Source organism: Ranitomeya variabilis, chromosome 3, assembly GCF_051348905.1.
Source record: "Ranitomeya variabilis isolate aRanVar5 chromosome 3, aRanVar5.hap1, whole genome shotgun sequence".
NCBI classification, from domain to species: domain Eukaryota; kingdom Metazoa; phylum Chordata; class Amphibia; order Anura; family Dendrobatidae; genus Ranitomeya; species Ranitomeya variabilis.
In genome coordinates this window covers 722,110,133-722,130,732 of record NC_135234.1, presented here as the reverse complement: position 1 = coordinate 722,130,732, position 20,600 = coordinate 722,110,133, and the positions used below count along the sequence as shown (strand labels likewise).

The 20,600-nt window shown below is 45.1% G+C and overlaps 1 protein-coding gene across 6 annotated transcripts in view; it reads right to left on the bottom strand.

Annotated features, from left to right (window-relative positions):
* C3H11orf65 (chromosome 3 C11orf65 homolog) overlaps positions 1-20,203 on the bottom strand; it is a 39,836-nt gene extending 19,633 nt beyond the window's left edge. For 2 of the 6 annotated variants that reach the window (XR_013224080.1, XM_077298341.1), the window contains exons 1-5: positions 20,131-20,202; positions 19,210-19,352; positions 15,542-15,634; positions 13,422-13,475; positions 479-688 (exon numbers count right to left, since the gene is read on the bottom strand). Coding sequence is in view for 5 of the 6 variants with exons in the window: in XM_077298341.1 (XP_077154456.1) it covers positions 479-688; positions 13,422-13,475; positions 15,542-15,634; positions 19,210-19,314 (462 nt within the window). In the remaining variant the exon portion in view is untranslated. Of the gene's footprint in view, positions 1-478; positions 689-13,421; positions 13,476-15,541; positions 15,635-19,209; positions 20,103-20,130 lie in introns of those variants that run through there. The other 4 variants (XM_077298344.1, XM_077298346.1, XM_077298343.1 and 1 more) reach the window with 3 other exon arrangements.
* Positions 20,204-20,600: the final 397 nt, after the last annotated feature.

Genomic DNA, 20,600 nt, shown 5'->3' with positions numbered 1-20,600 from the left:
AATATTACTAAAAAAATCTATAAAAAGTGCTTTGACACATACAGAGTGCAATAATGTTTTTTTTATTTTTCCATCAATATAGTTTAATGAGAGCTTCATTTTTCTTTTAATACACGCCATATGCATGTTCAGCTGAACATATGTGTCCTCAATGGAGAGAAGGGAGTAAACTGCTGCCCGACACCTTACAGTAGCTAATCTCTTATGAGAACAAAGGATCAGGCATGTTTGGATCCAACATGCTTGATCCTTCTTTCCTCCGATGTCTGTCAGTAATGAAATATTTGGGACGTTTCTAGACACATTAGGATGCACAGACCTAACGGAATTGGTTGATTTGGACAACATTCATCTAATGTGTAGCGGTTTCCTAGGCTATGTCCACACAGAGGTGGAACTGACGGCCAGTCCATGCATTGTGGTCAGATCACAGCCTGAAACCTCCCTAAGAAAGCACGATCCCACTCTAGTCACTGACCCTGAGTGTCAGGAGTCTCCACCCGTTGTTCTCCACTCTGGCGTACCACCCACTGTGGTCTTGTTCGAGGATCGCCCCGTGACGGTGGATTTGTCCAGGCAGCAGTCGTTTCACCGATTGCTTGGTGTAATCCTTGGGGCTATTGGCGCACATATCCACAATTGGCCGGTGAGTAAACAACTTGTAATATATGTTGGGTGGAAATCTTGTCTGCAAATAGAAAGAAGAGATTTTTCTAATCAGATCTTTCTGTTTAAATAGAAAGGATGGAAGTGATTTTTGGAGCTTGTAGAACATAGATTCCTGTATGTGACCTACAACACCAATTACTGATCATTTACCAGTGAGATTTATCTTTGTGATTTGTATGAATGTCATGGGCTGATTTTATCCAGACCTGTGAAGCATATTACATCGGTATTTATGGTATGCTGTACAGTCCCGCTCCTTGGGCTTGGCCACAACAATAAAAATATGCGAGATCGTACGTTGGTAGTGATTACCTGGGACTGCATGACAAGAGGTGCAGATGTGTCTCACGCGTGGTGAAAACAATGGTGGGTGGTGGTGGATTGTCACACAGGGGTGTAGGTGTACATAGGGGTCAGGAAAAGGGCTGGGCGGCGGAGGCAGCTGCCTAAAGTGCTACTGATGGGATGGCGAGTTTGTACTTAATAAAAAAAAAAATCTTGAACTGGCAATTGGATACGAAGTCTAAAACCTGAGAGTACGAGACGGAAGGTTGAGCGACATAGCGATTTAAAACTTCCCAGCAAAGGGAATCAGCAGATACTAGCGCGAAAGCAGCAGGGGAGAGGACATATTCTGAAATCCTCGCTTTGGGCACCAAGTGCGTTAGACCAGCCTCTAACTACACAATATACAATTGCAATCAAAATTAAGCAACCCCCATTGCAAATTCTGTTTCTTAGCAAAGTTTACAGCCATATTTTCTGCTTGTAATAAACCAAGGCAACAAGGACCATATGAAAAACTCAACACAACTAATATAACAGGATTTTTTTCCAAACTACTGCAGTCTCACAATTATTCACCCCCACTGAATAGAAGAGCACACTTTTGTAAATCCGGTGTTGTCTATGCATGTCTGATGTAACTGATGAAGGGTTTCATTAGATCCATCAGGTGTGATCGAGAACAACAAAATCAAATACCTGGACTGGCTAGGGCGGGATGTTGTGCAGCCTGAGGAGCTGTCCGCGAGACGCCGCACCCATCTTCCTATACTCAAATGTATTCACGAAAGAAGCAAATACATTTCAACATTGTGGAGCGGAACTGGGGTCTAGGAGCACTCGTCAGCTCCGGTGGGTAGCGGCGTGATACGGTCAGCACAACGGTGCCGAAGCAGCAAAGGCAGCTGAGACCGCAGGCCACGGTGAGGGCTCCAAGGAGTAGCGGAAGATGAAATGTGTACTCCTTCTAGATGAGGGGGGGAGGGGAGGTGTATCTGTTTCAAAGCAAGAGAAAGGGGTGGGGGATGATTGTGAAAGGAGGCACACTATAGCAAGGTGCAGTGGAATGGGGGGACTATTATAAACAGGGCAGTTTGCAGGGATATTTTGGAGAGGGTTTGTGTGTGGGGGGGATTATTATGGAGAGACACTGTGGAGGATAATATGTTGAGGCTCAATGTGGGAGAACAATTATTTAGAGAGACAGTGTGGGGGGGATTTTGGAGAAGGACAGTGGGGGACGTTATGGACAGGGTTAGATTATGGAAAGGGGCAGTGTGGGGGGAAATATTTTGGGGAAGGACTGTGTGGGGGACATTATGGAGAGGGGCAGTGTGGGGGGGTATTTTGGAGGACTGTGTAGGGGATATTATGGAGAGGGGCAGTGTGGGGGGATATTTTGGAGAAGGACTGTGTGGGGGACATTATGAGAGGGGCATTTTGGGGAAGGACTGTGTGAGGGGCAGTGTGGGGGGGTATTTTGGAGAAGGACTGTGTGGGGGACATTATGAGAGGGGCATTTTGGGGAAGGACTGTGTGGGGGATATTATGGAGAGGGGCAGTGTGGGGGGGTATTTTGGAGTAGGACTGTGTGGGGGACATTATGGAGAGGGGCAGTGTGGCGGGATATTTTGGAGAAGGACTGTGTGGGGGACATTATGGAGAGGGGCAGTGTGGGGGGGTATTTTGGGGAAGGACTGTGTGGGGAACATTATGGTGAGGGGCAGTGTGGGGGGTATTTTGGGGAAGGACTGTGTGGGGAACATTATGGTGAGGGGCAGTGTGGGGGGGTATTTTGGGGAAGGACTGTGTGGGGAACATTATGGTGAGGGGCAGTGTGGGGGGTATTTTGGAGAAGGACTGTGTGGGGGACATTATGGAGAGGGGCAGTGTGGGGGGGATATTTTGTGCAGGTAGCACAATGAGAGACAATTATTCAGGAACGCAGCTTGGGAAATATTTTTATTTATGGGGCAGGATAATGATACTTTTATTTTTAAGGGCACTATGTCTTCTGAAGATGGAAAAAAGGGAACTCTGCAGATATGAGCTATGGGCATGGAATCTCCTCATGGCATGTGTACTACATGGAGACAAAAGGAATGGGAATGACTCCAAGCAGAGAAGATGTCACCTATAAGGTAGCTGGGTGTAAAAGCTTATTTGTGATACTGACTGCGTGTCATCAGTACTGTGGTTCCTGTAGGGTCCACAGTCTGACAATGGCTGTTAACAGCTTCCAGTATCTCCTTACCATTATTAGGGAGATACTGGGAATTGTAGGTTTATGCAATATATTATATCTGTGGCTGACCTGACATTACATTTAATTGCTGCACTATGCTTGGTGCTGTACACATGTACTGACCGTGGTTCTGGTGCTGCATTCATGTAATGACGGTGGTTCTGGCACCACATTCATATACTGACGGTGGTTCTGATGCTCTACACATGTAGCAATCAATAATGTGCTTCATGGCTATGTTAAATCTTAATCTCAAATCACTTAGTTTTTAGAAATTTTTATAAAGGAGATTTGGTGAGTTTCTGCTCCAAAAAAGAGTTTAAAGGGATATTCCCATCTCCAAGATCCTATCCCAATATGCAGCTGGTGTAATAATGATAATATCAGCAAATACCTCTAATTAAAAATGTAGTTGTTTTTCTGATTTGCTATATCTCTTTCCTCATGTGCAGGCTGTGCAGGCATTGCATGACCCTGGGTATCCATGGTTACAACCACTAGCAACTAGCTAACTGTCACTATATCAGTAGTTGTAACCATGGATACCTAAGGTCCTGCAATGCCCTGCACATGAGGAAAGAGACATAGTGAATCAGAAAAACTACTACAATTTTAATTGGATGTATTTGCTATTATTATTTTTATTATTATTATTATTATTACACCAACTACATATTGGAATAGGATCTTGGAGATGGGAATACCCCTTTAAGTTAGCATGTGTTCACACTGATTTTTTTTATCCCTAAGGCATACTTGACAATTGGATAATTGTCAAGTATGCCTAAGGCCGGCGTCACACTAGCGAGTTTTACGGACGTTTAAGAGGTGCAGAAAATACACATTGCACACGGTACAATGATTCTCTATGGCCCAGCTCCTATCTGCCGTATTTTACTGATCCGTATTATACGGTCTTGTATGGCCGTAGAAAATCGCAGGATGCTGTGTTTGTCACCGTATTGAGCAAAAAATCCGCCAATGAAAGTCTATGGGGGCGAGAAAATTACGGATTACACACGGACCATGCGTGTGACTTGCGAGAAATACGCAGCGGTGTTCTCTAGAAAAGTCGGCAATTCAGTGCGGTGTACAGTAAATCACACTGACAGGATAGAATAGAATAGGTAGAATAAATGTCTACACGTAGAATAGGTATATATATCTACTATATAATTGTCTAAGGGTTACTTCCGTCTGTCCTTCTGTCTGTCTGTCACGGATATTCATTGGTCGTGGCCTCTGTCTGTCATGGAATCCAATTCGCTGATTGGTCTCGGCAGCTGCCTGTCATGGCTGCCGCGACCAATCAAAGATGGCCACAGTCCGATTAGTCCCTCCCTCCTCCCCTGCAGTCACTGACCAGCGCCCGCTCCATACTCCCCACAGTCACCGCTCACACAGGGTTAATGCCGGCGGTAACGGACCGCGTTATGCCGCGGGTAATTCACTCCATTACCGCCGCTATTAACCCTGTGTGACCAAGTTTTTACTATTGATGCTGCCTATGCAGCGTCAATTATAAAAACATCTAATGGTAAAAATAATTTAAAAAAATAAAAAATCATTATATACTCACTTTTCCAGCTCCTCGCGACGCTCCAGGCAGGTTCCGGTGGAAGGATGGTCTGCGAACAGGACCTGCCACGACGTCACGGTCATGTGACCGCGACGTCATCACAGGTCTTGCGCGCCTGCGCGAGAAGGACCTGCCGTGACTTCACGGTCATGTGACCGCAACGTCATCACAGGTCCTGCACGCCTGCGCGAGAAGGACCTGCCGTGACGACACGGGCATGTGACCGCGACACGGTCATGTGACCGCGACATCATCACAGCTGCGGTAACATGGGACAGCGTCTGGAGCAGGTGAGTATTTCATATTCACCTGTCCACGCTCCATCCGCCGGGCGCCGCTCCGTCTTCCCGTCCTCTTGCACTGACTGTGCAGGTCAGAGGGCGTGATGACGTATTAGTGTGCGCGCCGCCCTCTGCCTGAACAGTCAGTGCGGAGAGACGGGACGCTGAGGAGCAGCGACGAGAGGTGAGTATGTGATTTTTTTATTTTTTTATTGCAGCAGCAGCAGCACCAGCATTACATGTGGCACAATGCTGTATGGAGCGTCTATGGGGACATAAAGAACTACATAGAGCATTATATGGGGCATCTATGGGGTCATAACTGCATGGAGCATTATACTACGTGGCTGGGCAATATACTACTTGGCTGGCCAATATGCAACGTGACTGGGCAATATACTACGTGGACATGCATATACCAGAATACCCAATGCGTTAGAATCGGGCCACTATATATATATATATATATATATATATATATATATATATATATATATATATATATATATATATGTATGTATGTCAGTGAGACACATATATATATATATATTTATATTTCATTCAGCGCTAGATAGCAGAAAAGCCGGTAATCCAATTGCCGGCTTTTCCTATCTCCTTCACAAACCCGACAGGATATGAGACATGGTTTACATACAGTAAACCATCTCATAGCCCTTTTTTATTACATATTCCTCGTTACTAATGTAACAAGTGTCTGTGTGTAAAATTTCGAAGCTCTAGCTATTAAAGGGTTAAATCCCGGAAAAAATTGGCGTGGGCTCCCGCGCACTTTTCTCTGCCAGAGTGGTAAAGCCAGTGACTGAGGGCAGATATTAATAGCCTAGAGAGGGTCCATGGTTATTAGCCCCCCTGGTTAAAACATCTGCCCCCAGCCACCCCAGAAAAGGCATATCTGGAAGATGCGCCTATTCTGGCACTTGGCCTCTCTCTTCCCACTCCCGTGTAGCGGTGGGATATGGGGTAATGAAGGGTTAATGTCACCTTGCTATTGTAAGGTGACATTAAGCCAGATTAATAATGGAGAGGCGTCAATTATGACACCTATCCATTATTAATCCAATAGTATGAAATGGTTAATAAAACACACACACATTATTACAAAGTATTTTAATGAAATAAAGACACAGGATGTTTTAATATTTTATTATACTCTTAATCCACCTGAAGACCCTTGTCACCTGAAATAAATGTAAACAAAACAAACAACAATATCCCATACCTTCCGTCGTTCAGTCTTGTCCCACACTGTAAATCCATCTGAAGGGGTTAAATCATTTTACACCCAGGAGCTCTGCTAAAGCAGCTGTGCTCCTGTCTGTAAAACTTGGTGAATGAATGGAATGCAGGGGAATGTCCTGTAGTTACCTCGAGTCGCGGTGATGCGCCCTCTGCTGGATGAACTCATATGAACTTGAGCGTGGGAACTCCCACGGGAGTGGGAAGAGAGAGGCTAAGTGCCAGAATAGGCGCATCTTCCAGATGTGCCTTTTGTGGGGTGGCTGGGAGCAGATGTTTTTAGCCGGGGGGGGGTCCTATAATCATGGACCCTCTCTAGGCTATTAATTTCTGCCCTCTGTCTCTGGCTTTCCCACTCTGGCGGAGAAAATTGCGCGGGAGCCCACGCCAATTTTTTTCCGGGATTTAACCCTTTAATTTAATAGAGCTTCAAAATTTTACACACAGACACTTGTTACATTAGTAAAGAGGAATATGTAATAAAAAAAGGGACATTAGATGGTTTACTGTATGTAAACCATGTCTCGTATCATGTCGGGTTTAGGAAGGAGATACCAAAAGCCGGCAATTGAATTACCGGCTTTTATGCTATCTTGCGCTGAATCAAATATAATTATATATATATATATATATATATATATATATATATATATATATATATATATATATATATATATATATATATATATATATATATATATCTCACTGACATATATATATATATATATATATATATATATATATACTGTATATGTTTTTAGGAATATTTTAGCCGATGGATCCATGATTTGTTCATTTTGCAAGCCTGCGCAAAAAAAATCGCCGTATGGAAGTCATACGGATAAATTTGTCCGTAAAAATCGCATCCTCGCATTGAATACGGAACAGTGTTTTGGGAAAATTACTACGCATTACGGCCGTTAAATACGGACCGTATATCCCTACGCTGAGTGTGACGCCGGCCTTAGGGGTTGCAGTGGTATCAGTCATACCCAGCCCTGGGGGTCCATAGTGCTCTATTGTATTTGGGACTCTTTTGCATTGGCGACTGGACACACTTACAAATTTAGAAGGCAACCATATGAAATTATTTTGGTAAATATGACTCATAAATCTAAGGGGATGCTTGGTACAGATAAGCTGTTCTGTGTGATAACGGGAGGCTGAGAAACTCCGCTCAAGTCAAATCTCATAGTGGAAGACACAGAGCATCTAATGGTATCTGCAGGATATGGTCAGCACCAACAGAGGAAGCGCTCACCCAACGGAGGTCATCCTCGCACATAGACTGGTATACCAGTGGCATGAGATAAAGGGTCACAGGAAATATTATCTTATCTGAGCTTTACACTGTCACATTAATACACCGTTCTGCTGATCTTTAATCCTGGAAAAAACTGGAAAAAAATACAGAGTAAAGTTATACTGTTAAAAGCGGTTGTTATCACCAGAAATGTCCAGGTGACAATTTTATGTTCAATATTCTGCGTAAATGTATTTTTGGTATTTAATGGGGATTAGAGCTCTGTTTTCCTAATACAGAGCTACATTCTGAGTGCTTGGTGCCACCACTAGGGGAGCTGATGAGCTCACTGTCATTAGCCACCACTAGGGGAGCTGATGAGCTCACTGTTATTAGCCACCACTAGGGGAGCTGATGAGCTCACTGTCATTAGCCACCACTAGGGGAGCTGATGAGCTCACTGTTATTAGCCACCACTAGGGGAGCTGATGAGCTCACTGTCATTAGCCACCACTAGGGGAGCTGATGAGCTCACTGTTATTAGCCACCACTAGGGGAGCTGATGAGCTCACTGTCATTAGCCACCACTAGGGGAGCTGATGAGCTCACTGTTATTAGCCACCACTAGGGGAGCTGATGAGCTCACTGTTATTAGCCACCACTAGGGGAGCTGATGAGCTCACTGTTATTAGCCACCACTAGGGGAGCTGATGAGCTCACTGTCATTAGCCACCACTAGGGGAGCTGATGAGCTCACTGTTATTAGCCACCACTAGGGGAGCTGATGAGCTCACTGTCATTAGCCACCACTAGGGGAGCTGATGAGCTCACTGTTATTAGCCACCACTACCACTAGGGGAGCTGATGAGCTCACTGTCATTAACCACTAGGGGAGCTGATGAGCTCACTGTTATTAGCCACCACTAGGGGAGCTGATGAGCTCACTGTCATTAGCCACCACTAGGGGAGCTGATGAGCTCACTGTCATTAGCCACCACTAGGGGAGCTGATGAGCTCACTGTTATTAGCCACCACTAGGGGAGCTGATGAGCTCACTGTCATTAGCCACCACTAGGGGAGCTGATGAGCTCACTGTTATTAGCCACCACTAGGGGAGCTGATGAGCTCACTGTCATTAGCCACCACTAGGGGAGCTGATGAGCTCACTGTTATTAGCCACCACTAGGGGAGCTGATGAGCTCACTGTTATTAGCCACCACTAGGGGAGCTGATGAGCTCACTGTTATTAGCCACCACTAGGGGAGCTGATGAGCTCACTGTCATTAGCCACCACTAGGGGAGCTGATGAGCTCACTGTTATTAGCCACCACTAGGGGAGCTGATGAGCTCACTGTCATTAGCCACCACTAGGGGAGCTGATGAGCTCACTGTTATTAGCCACCACTACCACTAGGGGAGCTGATGAGCTCACTGTCATTAACCACTAGGGGAGCTGATAAGCTCACTGTTATTAGCCACCACTAGGGGAGCTGATGAGCTCACTGTCATTAGCCACCACTAGGGGAGCTGATGAGCTCACTGTCATTAACCACTAGGGGAGCTGATGAGCTCACTGTTATTAGCCACCACTAGGGGAGCTGATGAGCTCACTGTCATTAACCACTAGGGGAGCTGATGAGCTCACTGTTATTAGCCACCACTAGGGGAGCTGATGAGCTCACTGTCATTAGCCACCACTAGGGGAGCTGATGAGCTCACTGTTATTAGCCACCACTAGGGGAGCTGATGAGCTCACTGTCATTAGCCACCACTAGGGGAGCTGATGAGCTCACTGTCATTAGCCACCACTAGGGGAGCTGATGAGCTCACTGTCATTAGCCACCACTAGGGGAGCTGATGAGCTCACTGTTATTAGCCACCACTAGGGGAGCTGATGAGCTCACTGTTATTAGCCACCACTAGGGGAGCTGATGAGCTCACTGTCATTAGCCACCACTAGGGGAGCTGATGAGCTCACTGTCATTAGCCACCACTAGGGGAGCTGATGAGCTCACTGTTATTAGCCACCACTAGGGGAGCTGATGAGCTCACTGTCATTAACCACTAGGGGAGCTGATGAGCTCACTGTTATTAGCCACTACTAGGGGAGCTGATGAGCTCACTGTCATTAGCCACCACTAGGGGAGCTGATGAGCTCACTGTGATTAGCCACCACTAGGGGAGCTGATGAGCTCACTGTCATTAGCCACCACTAGGGGAGCTGATGAGCTCACTGTCATTAGCCACCACTAGGGGAGCTGATGAGCTCACTGTCATTAGCCACCACTAGTGGAGCTGATGAGCTCACTGTCATTAGCCACCACTAGGGGAGCTGATGAGCTCACTGTCATTAGCCACCACTAGGGGAGCTGATGAGCTCACTGTCATTAGCCACCACTAGGGGAGCTGATGAGCTCACTGTCATTAGCCACCACTAGGGGAGCTGATGAGCTCACTGTCATTAGCCACCACTAGGGGAGCTGATGAGCTCACTGTTATTAGCCACCACTAGGGGAGCTGATGAGCTCACTGTCATTAGCCACCACTAGGGGAGCTGATGAGCTCACTGTTATTAGCCACCACTAGGGGAGCTGATGAGCTCACTGTTATTAGCCACCACTAGTGGAGCTGATGAGCTCACTGTTATTAGCCACCACTAGGGGAGCTGATGAGCTCACTGTTATTAGCCACCACTAGTGGAGCTGATGAGCTCACTGTTATTAGCCACCACTAGGGGAGCTGATGAGCTCACTGTCATTAGCCACCACTAGGGGAGCTGATGAGCTCACTGTCATTAGCCACCACTAGGGGAGCTGATGAGCTCACTGTCATTAGCCACCACTAGGGGAGCTGATGAGCTCACTGTTATTAGCCACCACTAGGGGAGCTGATGAGCTCACTGTTATTAGCCACCACTAGGGGAGCTGATGAGCTCACTGTTATTAGCCACCACTAGGGGAGCTGATGAGCTCACTGTTATTTAAAGGGGTTGAACAGAACCTAGGAACAGAATAGGTGACGATCGCTTGGGTTTCCTACTACTGGGACCAAGAGCATATCACAAAACTCTTGCCCATTTGACTGGAGCATTGGTTGAGCTTGCACACATTCGATCCAATCACCGTCTAAGAAAATGACAGAGATAGCAGAATATGGAGCGCGGCTACATCCAGAAGACAATGAATAGATTGGTGGTGCCCATCCATGATTGTTGCTCCATTGAAATTGGACAATACAGAGCTCCCTTCTCCAGAGTGATGAAAGTCCCAGACGTAGGACCCCAGAAATCAGCAGGTTATCACCGATTCCATGTAGATATATTAAAGGAATAAATCCTTTAAACCATTCACGACCTTTGATATATAGGTATGTCAGAGCCCGCATATTTCCCTGCACATGATCTGATCAGCTGCCATGTGCCTCTTAACAGCTGTGAGATCCAAGATCAAGTTTGAAAAAATATATATAAATCATCCCACTTATGCCCCATTGAAACTGAAACAATAAAAATACACACATTTGCTATCGCTGCGTTCAGAAATGTCCGATCTATACAACTATAAAGTAAATTAATCCATTCAGTAAATGGCGTAACGAGAAAAAAAATAAAATCGAAATTCCAGAATTACCTTTCTTTAGGTCGCCGCAGCATTGCAATAAAATGCAATAACAGGCAATCAAAAGAACATAGCTGCACCAAAGTGGTATTAATAAAAAAGTGATCTAAGGGCACAAAATATAAGCCATTACTCAGCCCCTGATGCAGAAAAATGGAGACCCTAAGGGTCTCGGAAAATGGTGACATAAGCAAATGTTTTTTTCTTACAAATTTCGGATTTTTTTTCACCACTTAAATAAAAAAAAAAGCACTTATACATGTTTGTTAACTGCGTACTCGTAAAGACCTGGGGAGTCATATTGGCAGGTCAGTTTTAGCATTTAGTGGAAAAGGTAAATAAAAAACCCAAAAATAATTGTGGAATTGCACTTTTTTTGCAATTTCACCGGGAATTTTTTTCCTGTTTTTCAGTACACTATATGGTTAAATCAAAGGTGTTGTTCAAAAGTACAACTCGTCTCACAAAAAAAAAAAAAAAGCCTTCACGCGGATATATTGACGGAAAATGTAAAAAAGTTATGACTCTGGGAAGATGGGGAATAAAAAACGAAAGTGCAAAAATGGAAAATCACGAGATCATGAAGGGGTTAATAACATAGCCCCCTCCCAGAAAAAGAAAACATGGCCAAAGAGACTGAGTACGACATAACTCAATCGAAGGCCTCATTCACACGTCCGTGTTTAATCGCGTATATGAATAATTATCACCGGTCTCACCCGTGTGTCGGCTTTTACCATCAGTGGTTTTTTACAGATGGATAAATAAATAAATGACAATTCTTGTACATTGGACAGGATGACATCAGTGCGCTGTACGTGTTTTCCCGGACCCATAGACTTATATCGGCCCTTTTCGCCCGTGCTGCTGGAAAAAACGGACATGTGCGTAGGATCCGCTGTATCCATGAAAGAAACTGGATGCAACACATAGGAGCAACATGGACACCTGAATGAGGCCTGAGACCAATGTTCGGGCTGGCTGCGGGTCTCATATACGCCTGGATTGGGGCTGGTCCAGACGTCGTGGTCCGCACTCGGACTGTCCATGTTGGACGTTTAATACTGACTAGAAGGGGTGTTTAGGCTTCAGAGCAGGTCAGGTGACAAAAATGTAAAAGGACTTCCCATTAAAGACCCCAAAAACCAAGTTGTCCAGGTGGGAATGTGGTGATGTTTAATACTAAGGGCTGTCCCACACGTCCAGATAATTCCAGTACCGGAAAAATCGGTACCGGAGTTATCCGTGTCCGTGTGCCCGTGAGCTCACGTAGGCCATACGTGCGGCACACGTGTGCCGCCCGTGTGCCGAGTGGGTACCACACGGAGCGTGTGGTACCCACTCTGCATCGTGCTGAAGCCGCGATTCATATATTCTGTGCAACAGCGTTTGCTGCATAGAAGATATGAATAATAGTGTTTAAAATAAAGATCTATGTGTCCGCCGCCCTCCCACCCCCTGTGCGCCCCCCCCGCTGTTCAGAAAATACTCACCCGCTCCCACGTTGGCTGTCGGTGCTTCCTGGTCTGGCCGCGGCTTCCACTGTATGCGGTCACGTGGGGCCGCTCATTTACAGTCATGAATAGGCGGCTCCACCCCTATGGGAGGTGGAGCCACATATTCATGACTCTAATCGTCGGCCCCACGTGACCGCATACAGTAGAAGGGGCGGCCAGGACAGGACACTGCGAGGGAGGCGGGTGAGTATTTTCAGAACAGCGGGGGGGCGTACAGGTTGACACATAGATCTTTATTTTAAACACTATTATTCATATTTTCTCTGCAGCAAACGCTGCTGCAGGGAACATATGAATCGCGGCTTCAGCACCAGTGGGGGGGGACAGCGCTTACTGTAGCGCTGTCTCCTGCACGCCACACGGACTGCAAACGGAGAAGGTCCGTGTGTGGTCCGTGTTTTACACGGACCCATTGACTTTAATGGGTCCGTGTAATACGTGCGCTCCCACGAACACTGACATGTCTCCGTGTTTGGCACACGGAGACACGGTCCGCAAAAAATCAATGACATCTGCACAGATGCATTGATTTTTATGGGTCTACGTGTGTCAGTGGCTCCGGTACGTGAGGAAACTGTCACCTCACGTACCGGAGCCACTGACGTGTGAAACCGGCCTAATGAATAGACAGTCGGGCATTTTGTGGGGGCACTTACCAATATGTATAGTGATACATCTATACTGTACATGTCCGTATGTGGCAGATAATAAATGAAGATTATAGTTACCCCTCCGAGTCTGAACCTGACATGTACGCCAGCGGCCGCGTCGATAAGTCCTGCCTGTAAAATAAAGACAATAATACCTTTAGATGGACATATTCCAGTGCTCTCCAACCTGTGACTGTCCAACTATTGCAAAGCTCCTGTCTGCAGCTGTCAGGACATCCATGAGATGGAAAGTCACAGATTTGACACTGCAGCTGTATTACCAACCGTTAGAGACTCAGTGTTCTAGTTCTGCCAGGCTGTGGCTACAAGAGCATCCTGGGAGATATAGTTTACCTGAGAGCATTTAATGGGAATCTGTCAGCAGCTTTTGGCTACGTAATCTGAGATTAATATGATGTAGGGGCAGAGACCCTCATTCCAGCAATGTGTCACTTACTGGGCTGTGTTTTTGTTTCAATACAATCAGTGTTTTATCAGCAGGAGATTATCACTAGAGGACTAGGTTCTCGTGCCACCTGGTCCAACCTCCGCCTCCACCTTGCTGTCAATATACAGTGCACACAGAAGGCAGCCAATCGTGTGACCCCCACCATATTCACTGTCTATTGGGGCGGTGGTCACACATGTGCTCTACTACTCCTATAGTTTCATAGAAGTGAACATGCAGACAAACTCTTCACAGAGGGCTTTAGGACCCCCATTCTCAGGATTTCTGAGGCCCCAGTGGTCACATCCCCAGGATTCATACTTTTATCACCCATCCTATTGTTTGCTGGTCCTTGGCATAGGCACCTACTACACTGTATACTGGAAACACGGAGTAAATGTCCAAAAAGTATGGTATATAAAAATATGAATTTATTGAACATACAGAAGAACATATACTGTACCTGCATATAACAGGTAAATCCGCTCCAGAATGTAAATAGAGCAAAGATCAGGTAGGTAACGGCATGTACATATGCGGGCATATTAACTAGTGGTGCCCAGTGATCACTTTGTGGGGCAAAGATGGGAGCGTCAAAATGGTTCTGAGCAGCAACAACAGCTCAGCTCTCAGGACTAGTAATCATCAGAACCTGGAGCCTGTGTCTCCAGCCTGAAAAACCATTGTTCATTGGGTGGCTCACATCCTTCTGTGTAAACAGGACTCGTGCTGCAGACAACTAATGCAATCTATGCTCACTGGGCGATCTAGTATATGTGCTTGGTGCGCATTGTTTACTTTGGTCTGCCTGTGTAAACAGGTCTCATGCTGCAAATAACTACTGCAGTCTATGATTACTGGGCGATCTAGTATATGTGCTTGGTGCGCATTGTTTACTTTGGTCTGCCTGTGTAAACAGGTCTCATGCTGCAGACAACTATTGCAGTCTATGATCACTGAGCAATCTAGTATATGTGCTTGGTGCGCATTGTTTACTTTGGTCTGCCTGTGTAAACAGGTCTCATGCTGCAAATAACTACTGCAGTCTATGATTACTGGGCGATCTAGTATATGTGCTTGATGCGCATTGTTTACTTTGGTCTGCCTGTGTAAACAGGCATTTACACGACCACCAGATGGAAAAAGTTCATGTAAATAGACCCGCAGTGAGTGCCCCTGGCCAGTCCAAAGCACTAAAGCAGCTCCAGTGATTTGGAGCATTTTCTGCTTCAACCAAAATGAAGAAATAAAAGCATTTATAATTAGTTTATTCTTTTAAGGAAACCTATCATTTCACTGGAAGGTGTAAGTCAGGCCATTGTACCTCCATCGTAATGCAAAGCTGTAAAGCAAGACTTTGCCGTGAGATCCACAAGGAACACCATTGCACGTGACCATAAAATCAGTAGAAATAACAGTATAAGTGAATTAGCATGTGGAACTATCTAAGGATGACAACCCGAGGAGAAAAGGGGTTTTGTTCTTCTGGTGTTTGGCAGACGCATAGCCGCGAAAACTCCGCCAACTCCCTGACTATAATGGTTCTTATATCTGAGGACACTACAAGAACCCTTAGCATCTGTGGTTCCTGGCATCCGCCATTAATAGCCAATGCCAAAAACAGCTGCATATGTCAGTGGGCTCAATGCAGAGTTCCTTAGAGGTGATGTCTTCTAGCGTAAGTGCACAACAAAACACATCCTAACATTACAACGAAGTCTATGGAAAGAGGCGGTAATCATGTCCTCACCTCTCCGGGATTGATGCACTTGAGTAAAAGTCTCGGATCCCCTTGGGCTTTGAAGCTGAGAAGATTTTTAATGTATTTGAAAACATTCGTGTCCTGATAAAAAGAGAAAATGTAAAGTTTATGTTGTTTTCAGACCCACTGTGTTATCTTAATTATAGGGGGTCTCTATCACACAATGTACGCCTCTCCATTATTAATCTGGCTTAATGTCACCTTACAATAGCAAGGTGACATTAACCCTTCATTACCCCATATCCCACCGCTACAGGGAGTGGGAAGAGAGTGGCCAAGTGCCAGAATAGGCGCATCTTCCAGATGTGCCTTTTCTGGGGTGGCTGGGGGCAGATGTTTGTAGCCACAGGGGGGCCAATAACCATGGACCCTCTCCTGGCTATTAATATCTGCCCTCAGTCACTGGCTTTACCATTCTGGCGGAGAAAATTGCGCGGGAGCCCACGCCAATTTTTTCCACCATTTAACCCTTTATTTTAGCAGCTACAGCGGCCAAATTTTGCACATACACACTACTAACATTAGTAGTGTGGAATATGCAAAAAAAAGGGGGATATGAGATGGTTTACTGTATGTAAACCGTGTCTCATATCATGTCGGGTTTGTGCAGGAGAAATGAAAAGCCGGCAATTGAATTAGCGACTTTTATGCTATCTAGCGCTGCATTAAATATAAATATACATATAGAGGAGTCTCACTGACATATATATATATATATATATGTATACATACACATTCTATGTGTATATATCTATTCTATTCTAACCTGTCAGTGTGATTTTACTGTACACCGCGCTGAATTACCGGCTTTTCAAAGGACACCGGTGCGTAAAAATCGGACAGTACTCGCATGGTGTGAGTGCTGTGCGATTTTTTTCTCGCACCCATTGACTTGCATTGGCGAGTCTCGTCCGAGAGTCGCAGCAATACGCAGCATGCTGCGATTTTTTTCTCAGCCGATCCAGATTTTTCTCAGTCCGATTTCGGCTGAGAAAAAAAATCGCAAATGAAAAGACACCTATTAACTAACATTGGTCCGAGTGCAATCCGATTTTTTATCGGATTGCACTCGTCCGTTTTCCTCGCAAGTGGAAAGGGACCCTTAAACATATAATATTACACGGTGCCCATAATTGAAATTAATAGGTGACCTTGTAATACACAGCTGGTAGCTCCGCTACCTCTAGCATTCCTGTAGAAGATGAATGAGCGGACAGAGCACACATCACTCCATTCAAACAGGACATTTGATAGCCCCATTCTCAAAATTGGTGGTGGTTCCAGAGATCAGCAAGTGATCACCAATCCTGGAAATACAGTGCCTGATTATGTTGGTTCACTACTAGAGTTGGGTAGATGTATTTGTGGGACTCTGGTCCATCAGCCAGGTCAGTAGTCTGTGGCCGTAGGCCGGGAGGCTTGCCAATCTCTTACCTTTTGGCGCACCTTTTCTTTAGCCAGGCTGGCGCAACGTCATCATTGTAACACACAGAAGACGTCACATTAGCCCGGCTAGTCAAGGCCGCACTGGGGATCCCGGAAGATCTGCGAGCCTCCTGCCCAATGGCAAGAGACTACTGACCAGGCCGACAGACCAGAATCCCATAAATTCATCCTCCCAACTCTATTCACTACCTTGCAACAGAAAGCGGGTGACAAACATAGGGTGTCCAAAACTCCTTTACACCTATTAAAGAACTTGGACAACCACATCTTAAATTATGTAGTTCCTCTTGGAAAAACAAGAATACTCACCTTCTGCGCCAGCGCTCACGTGACTTTGTTAGGTCATGTGAGCGCTGCAGGCTATCAGCTCATGCACATATTTGGGGACTGTGCTAGATTTGGACCCTTCTGGACTAAGGTCTCATATCTTGTCCATAAGGTGCATGGTGCTATTGGGGTACCTGGATGACAATGTGGCAGAGGCAGATGTTACAATGGGTATTAAGAAATGCTGGAAATGAAAACCTAGTTTATGGACACTCCCGTAACCTCCTACAATCAATGAATATATATGCAAGACATTCTGGGGGCACAGTGTATAAAATAAATGAATCAATAAAGAACTAAAATAACATTAAAAAAAAAAGGAAATTACAAAAACAAATAAATGCAACATTATTCGTCTAAATCTCAGATTCCAGCTGTGCCCCATTAGAAAAATATGTTCTATATACAAAAATAATTTCTGTAGAAAGGGGAACACAATTTAAAATGTTTTTAGCGGTCCTTTGGGGTAGTAAAAAATACTTTAAAAAATGTGAAAAATAGCTAAGTACCGTATTTTCGATTTTCCCTTACATGTTCCCAGGATATCAGCAAACAATATATATATAAAAATGAGATAATGAGATTTTTGTGCAGTAAAAAACAAGAAGCAAAAATCATTTGAATATCTGAATGAGAAAAAAATATAGAGCGTTAAAAGCGCATGTACGATAAAACCCAAAAATGTCCCTGGTAGGAAGGAAAGGTAAATGGCCTGGTCATGAACTGGTTAAAATTGACGCAATGTACGTACAATGGGAAAAAAAAACTAACAACATTGCGTAAAGGGGTTATCCAGGCTTGGGGGCTCAAGTCTGCAGTCCGTCTGTGTGATTGAAGACTTGTGAATCCTCACAGCGCGAATACTCTGGAGACGGTGCTGTTACTGCAAGAATGGGATTTGTATGCTTCCAGCCACATTCAGACTAGACGTGTCTAGCCTCACTCTATTCACTTGCATAGATCGAGGCCACGGATGTCTAGTTGGTACATGACCACATTTATGCAAATCGCATACTTGAGCCCGAATCCTGGTCAACACCTTAAAATACAAAAAAAGATCGGTGGATGAATAGGTCAAAAAGTCTAAAATAGCGATATTATTGAGGGAGCTGTCAGCCAATCTCCCATCTCTCGGCTCAGCCGGGCATGTGTGTTTATGTCAGAGGGAAGGAAGGATCCGGTGGTGGCCGATCTTCAGCAGGAACAAAGGATGTCCAACAACCAGCAGGTCACTATATACATGACGTTACTGGCTGATCCTATGGAAATTGCTGGATTCTGAGACTTTTATTACAAACCCATGGCCACCATTAGTCCTGTGTGTCCAGCAGACTTTTTCTTATTTCACATTATTTTAAGACAGAATTTGGGACTGGCAGGATGACTTATTTATCGGATTTGTCTTAGCCACTGGAGGAAAAGGGATGATTTAAATCGGCATGACCATCCAGGTAAAACATACGTTTATTAGATCATGCTAAAATAAACTGGATGGTCATGCCGAATTGAATCCTCCCTTTTCCTCCATTATGGCTGTGCTCACCAGCTGGATATGCTGCTACCTCAGGCCAGTCTAGGACGCTATGTGGAGGCTCCCAGCTCTCTCTGCCGCCTTAGCCACCATCTTTATCGGCACCAAGGACATAAAATGCTGCATCAGACACTATGGTCTACAAGAAAAGTGTATTAATTGTGGACTCAAACATCAGATTTCCACAAAAGTGGTGATGTCTGGTCACCCACAAGACGGTCATACTGTATGTTGCTTGCATATATTTGGACTGATTCTTAGCGTGCAGCCATTCTGAAATACAATCCATAAAGGCGCATGGTGGGTAAGAGTCCCATGACCGATACTATCCAGCCCTGCAGGGGACACGTACCAGAATCCGGCGGAAAGCTTTCTGGATCACTCGTGCGGCTCTGTCTTCTTCCATGGTGTAAACATCTGGATCACTTGTCACCAGATCACTCTCATCTTCCATCATTACCTCTATGGCGATGCAGAAGAACGGCCACAAGCCAACTAGACATGAGCACAATAGAAGTCGCAGTGTGAGGATTCACAGGTCACATAGAGTGACTCCAAACTTTTGTGATGAACTTGGACTACTCATCTAAAGTAAGTGATGCTGCTGCCATGTTGGTACTCCGTGGTGGGGAATTATATAGAAAATAAACAGATGATCAGTCCCTAAGGGCTCCTGCAGACGTCGGCCCGAGCACAAGGACTGGCCGCAGCTCTCCTGACCTCGCTCATATATGTCTATGGAGGCCAGTCTGTGCACAGACGTCTCATGGGCCCTAAAGGGACTAAGAATAAAGTAAAGACTTAAAAAATAACTTTTAAAAAATATAAAAAAAACATTAAAACATTAAAATTTGATTCACACCCTTTTCCTCATTTCAATATATAAAAATACACATATTTGGTGACGTCGCATTCAGAATATAAAATCATGTCACTCTGTATGATAAGCGGCTTTAAGCAATTACAAAAAAACCCTGAAAACACCACAATAGCGTCACCTCCTCAAAAAAATACAACAAAAGTGCGTAAATGAAAAATCGTCTGTCCTGAAAGAGTTAAATAACACGTTCCTATATCGTTCCATAGGTCTGGGCGCCCCCATATGTGTAACCCCACTGATCGCATGCCGCTAAGGCTGGCGCTGTGGGCACCCATAATAATGCCAGGCTGCGGACCAGCAGACATTAGACAGTGGTCTTCTCCTTCCCTGGACCCTCCAGCAGCCCCCAGCTATGGCATTATGCCGCATGCCCCCTTACACCCATCTTCACACCTTGCGTCTAAGAAATCAGCTGTCCCAAACTTGGAGAGTCTCGTCGTTATGGCAACAAATCTCTAACCGGAAGTGACGCCGCCTACAGCTATTCCACATGGCTGCGCTTCTGTTGTCCGGCCAGCAGATGGCGCTTAGGAGTCATTATGCCTGGCTCCTGTAATGAGAGGCTCAAACTTGCAGGCAGCCCCATAGATTTTCTGTGTACATGCCAGAGTCTTCATTCAATACATTCCAGCTTTATAGAAAAGAACAAAACCACATTGACATTGTAAAACAGTGATAAAATCCCAGAGCTCACAGCAACCAATTACAACTCGGCTTTCATTGCTTAACTAGCTTTGGTGGAATGAAAGCGGCGCTATGATTGGTTACTATGGACAACAAGGGTAGAGAGGGTTTTTTTTCTTTTTGTTTTTTAGACATTTTTGATAACGCCGTCTCCACATGGAAAAGTAAATACCTTAGGT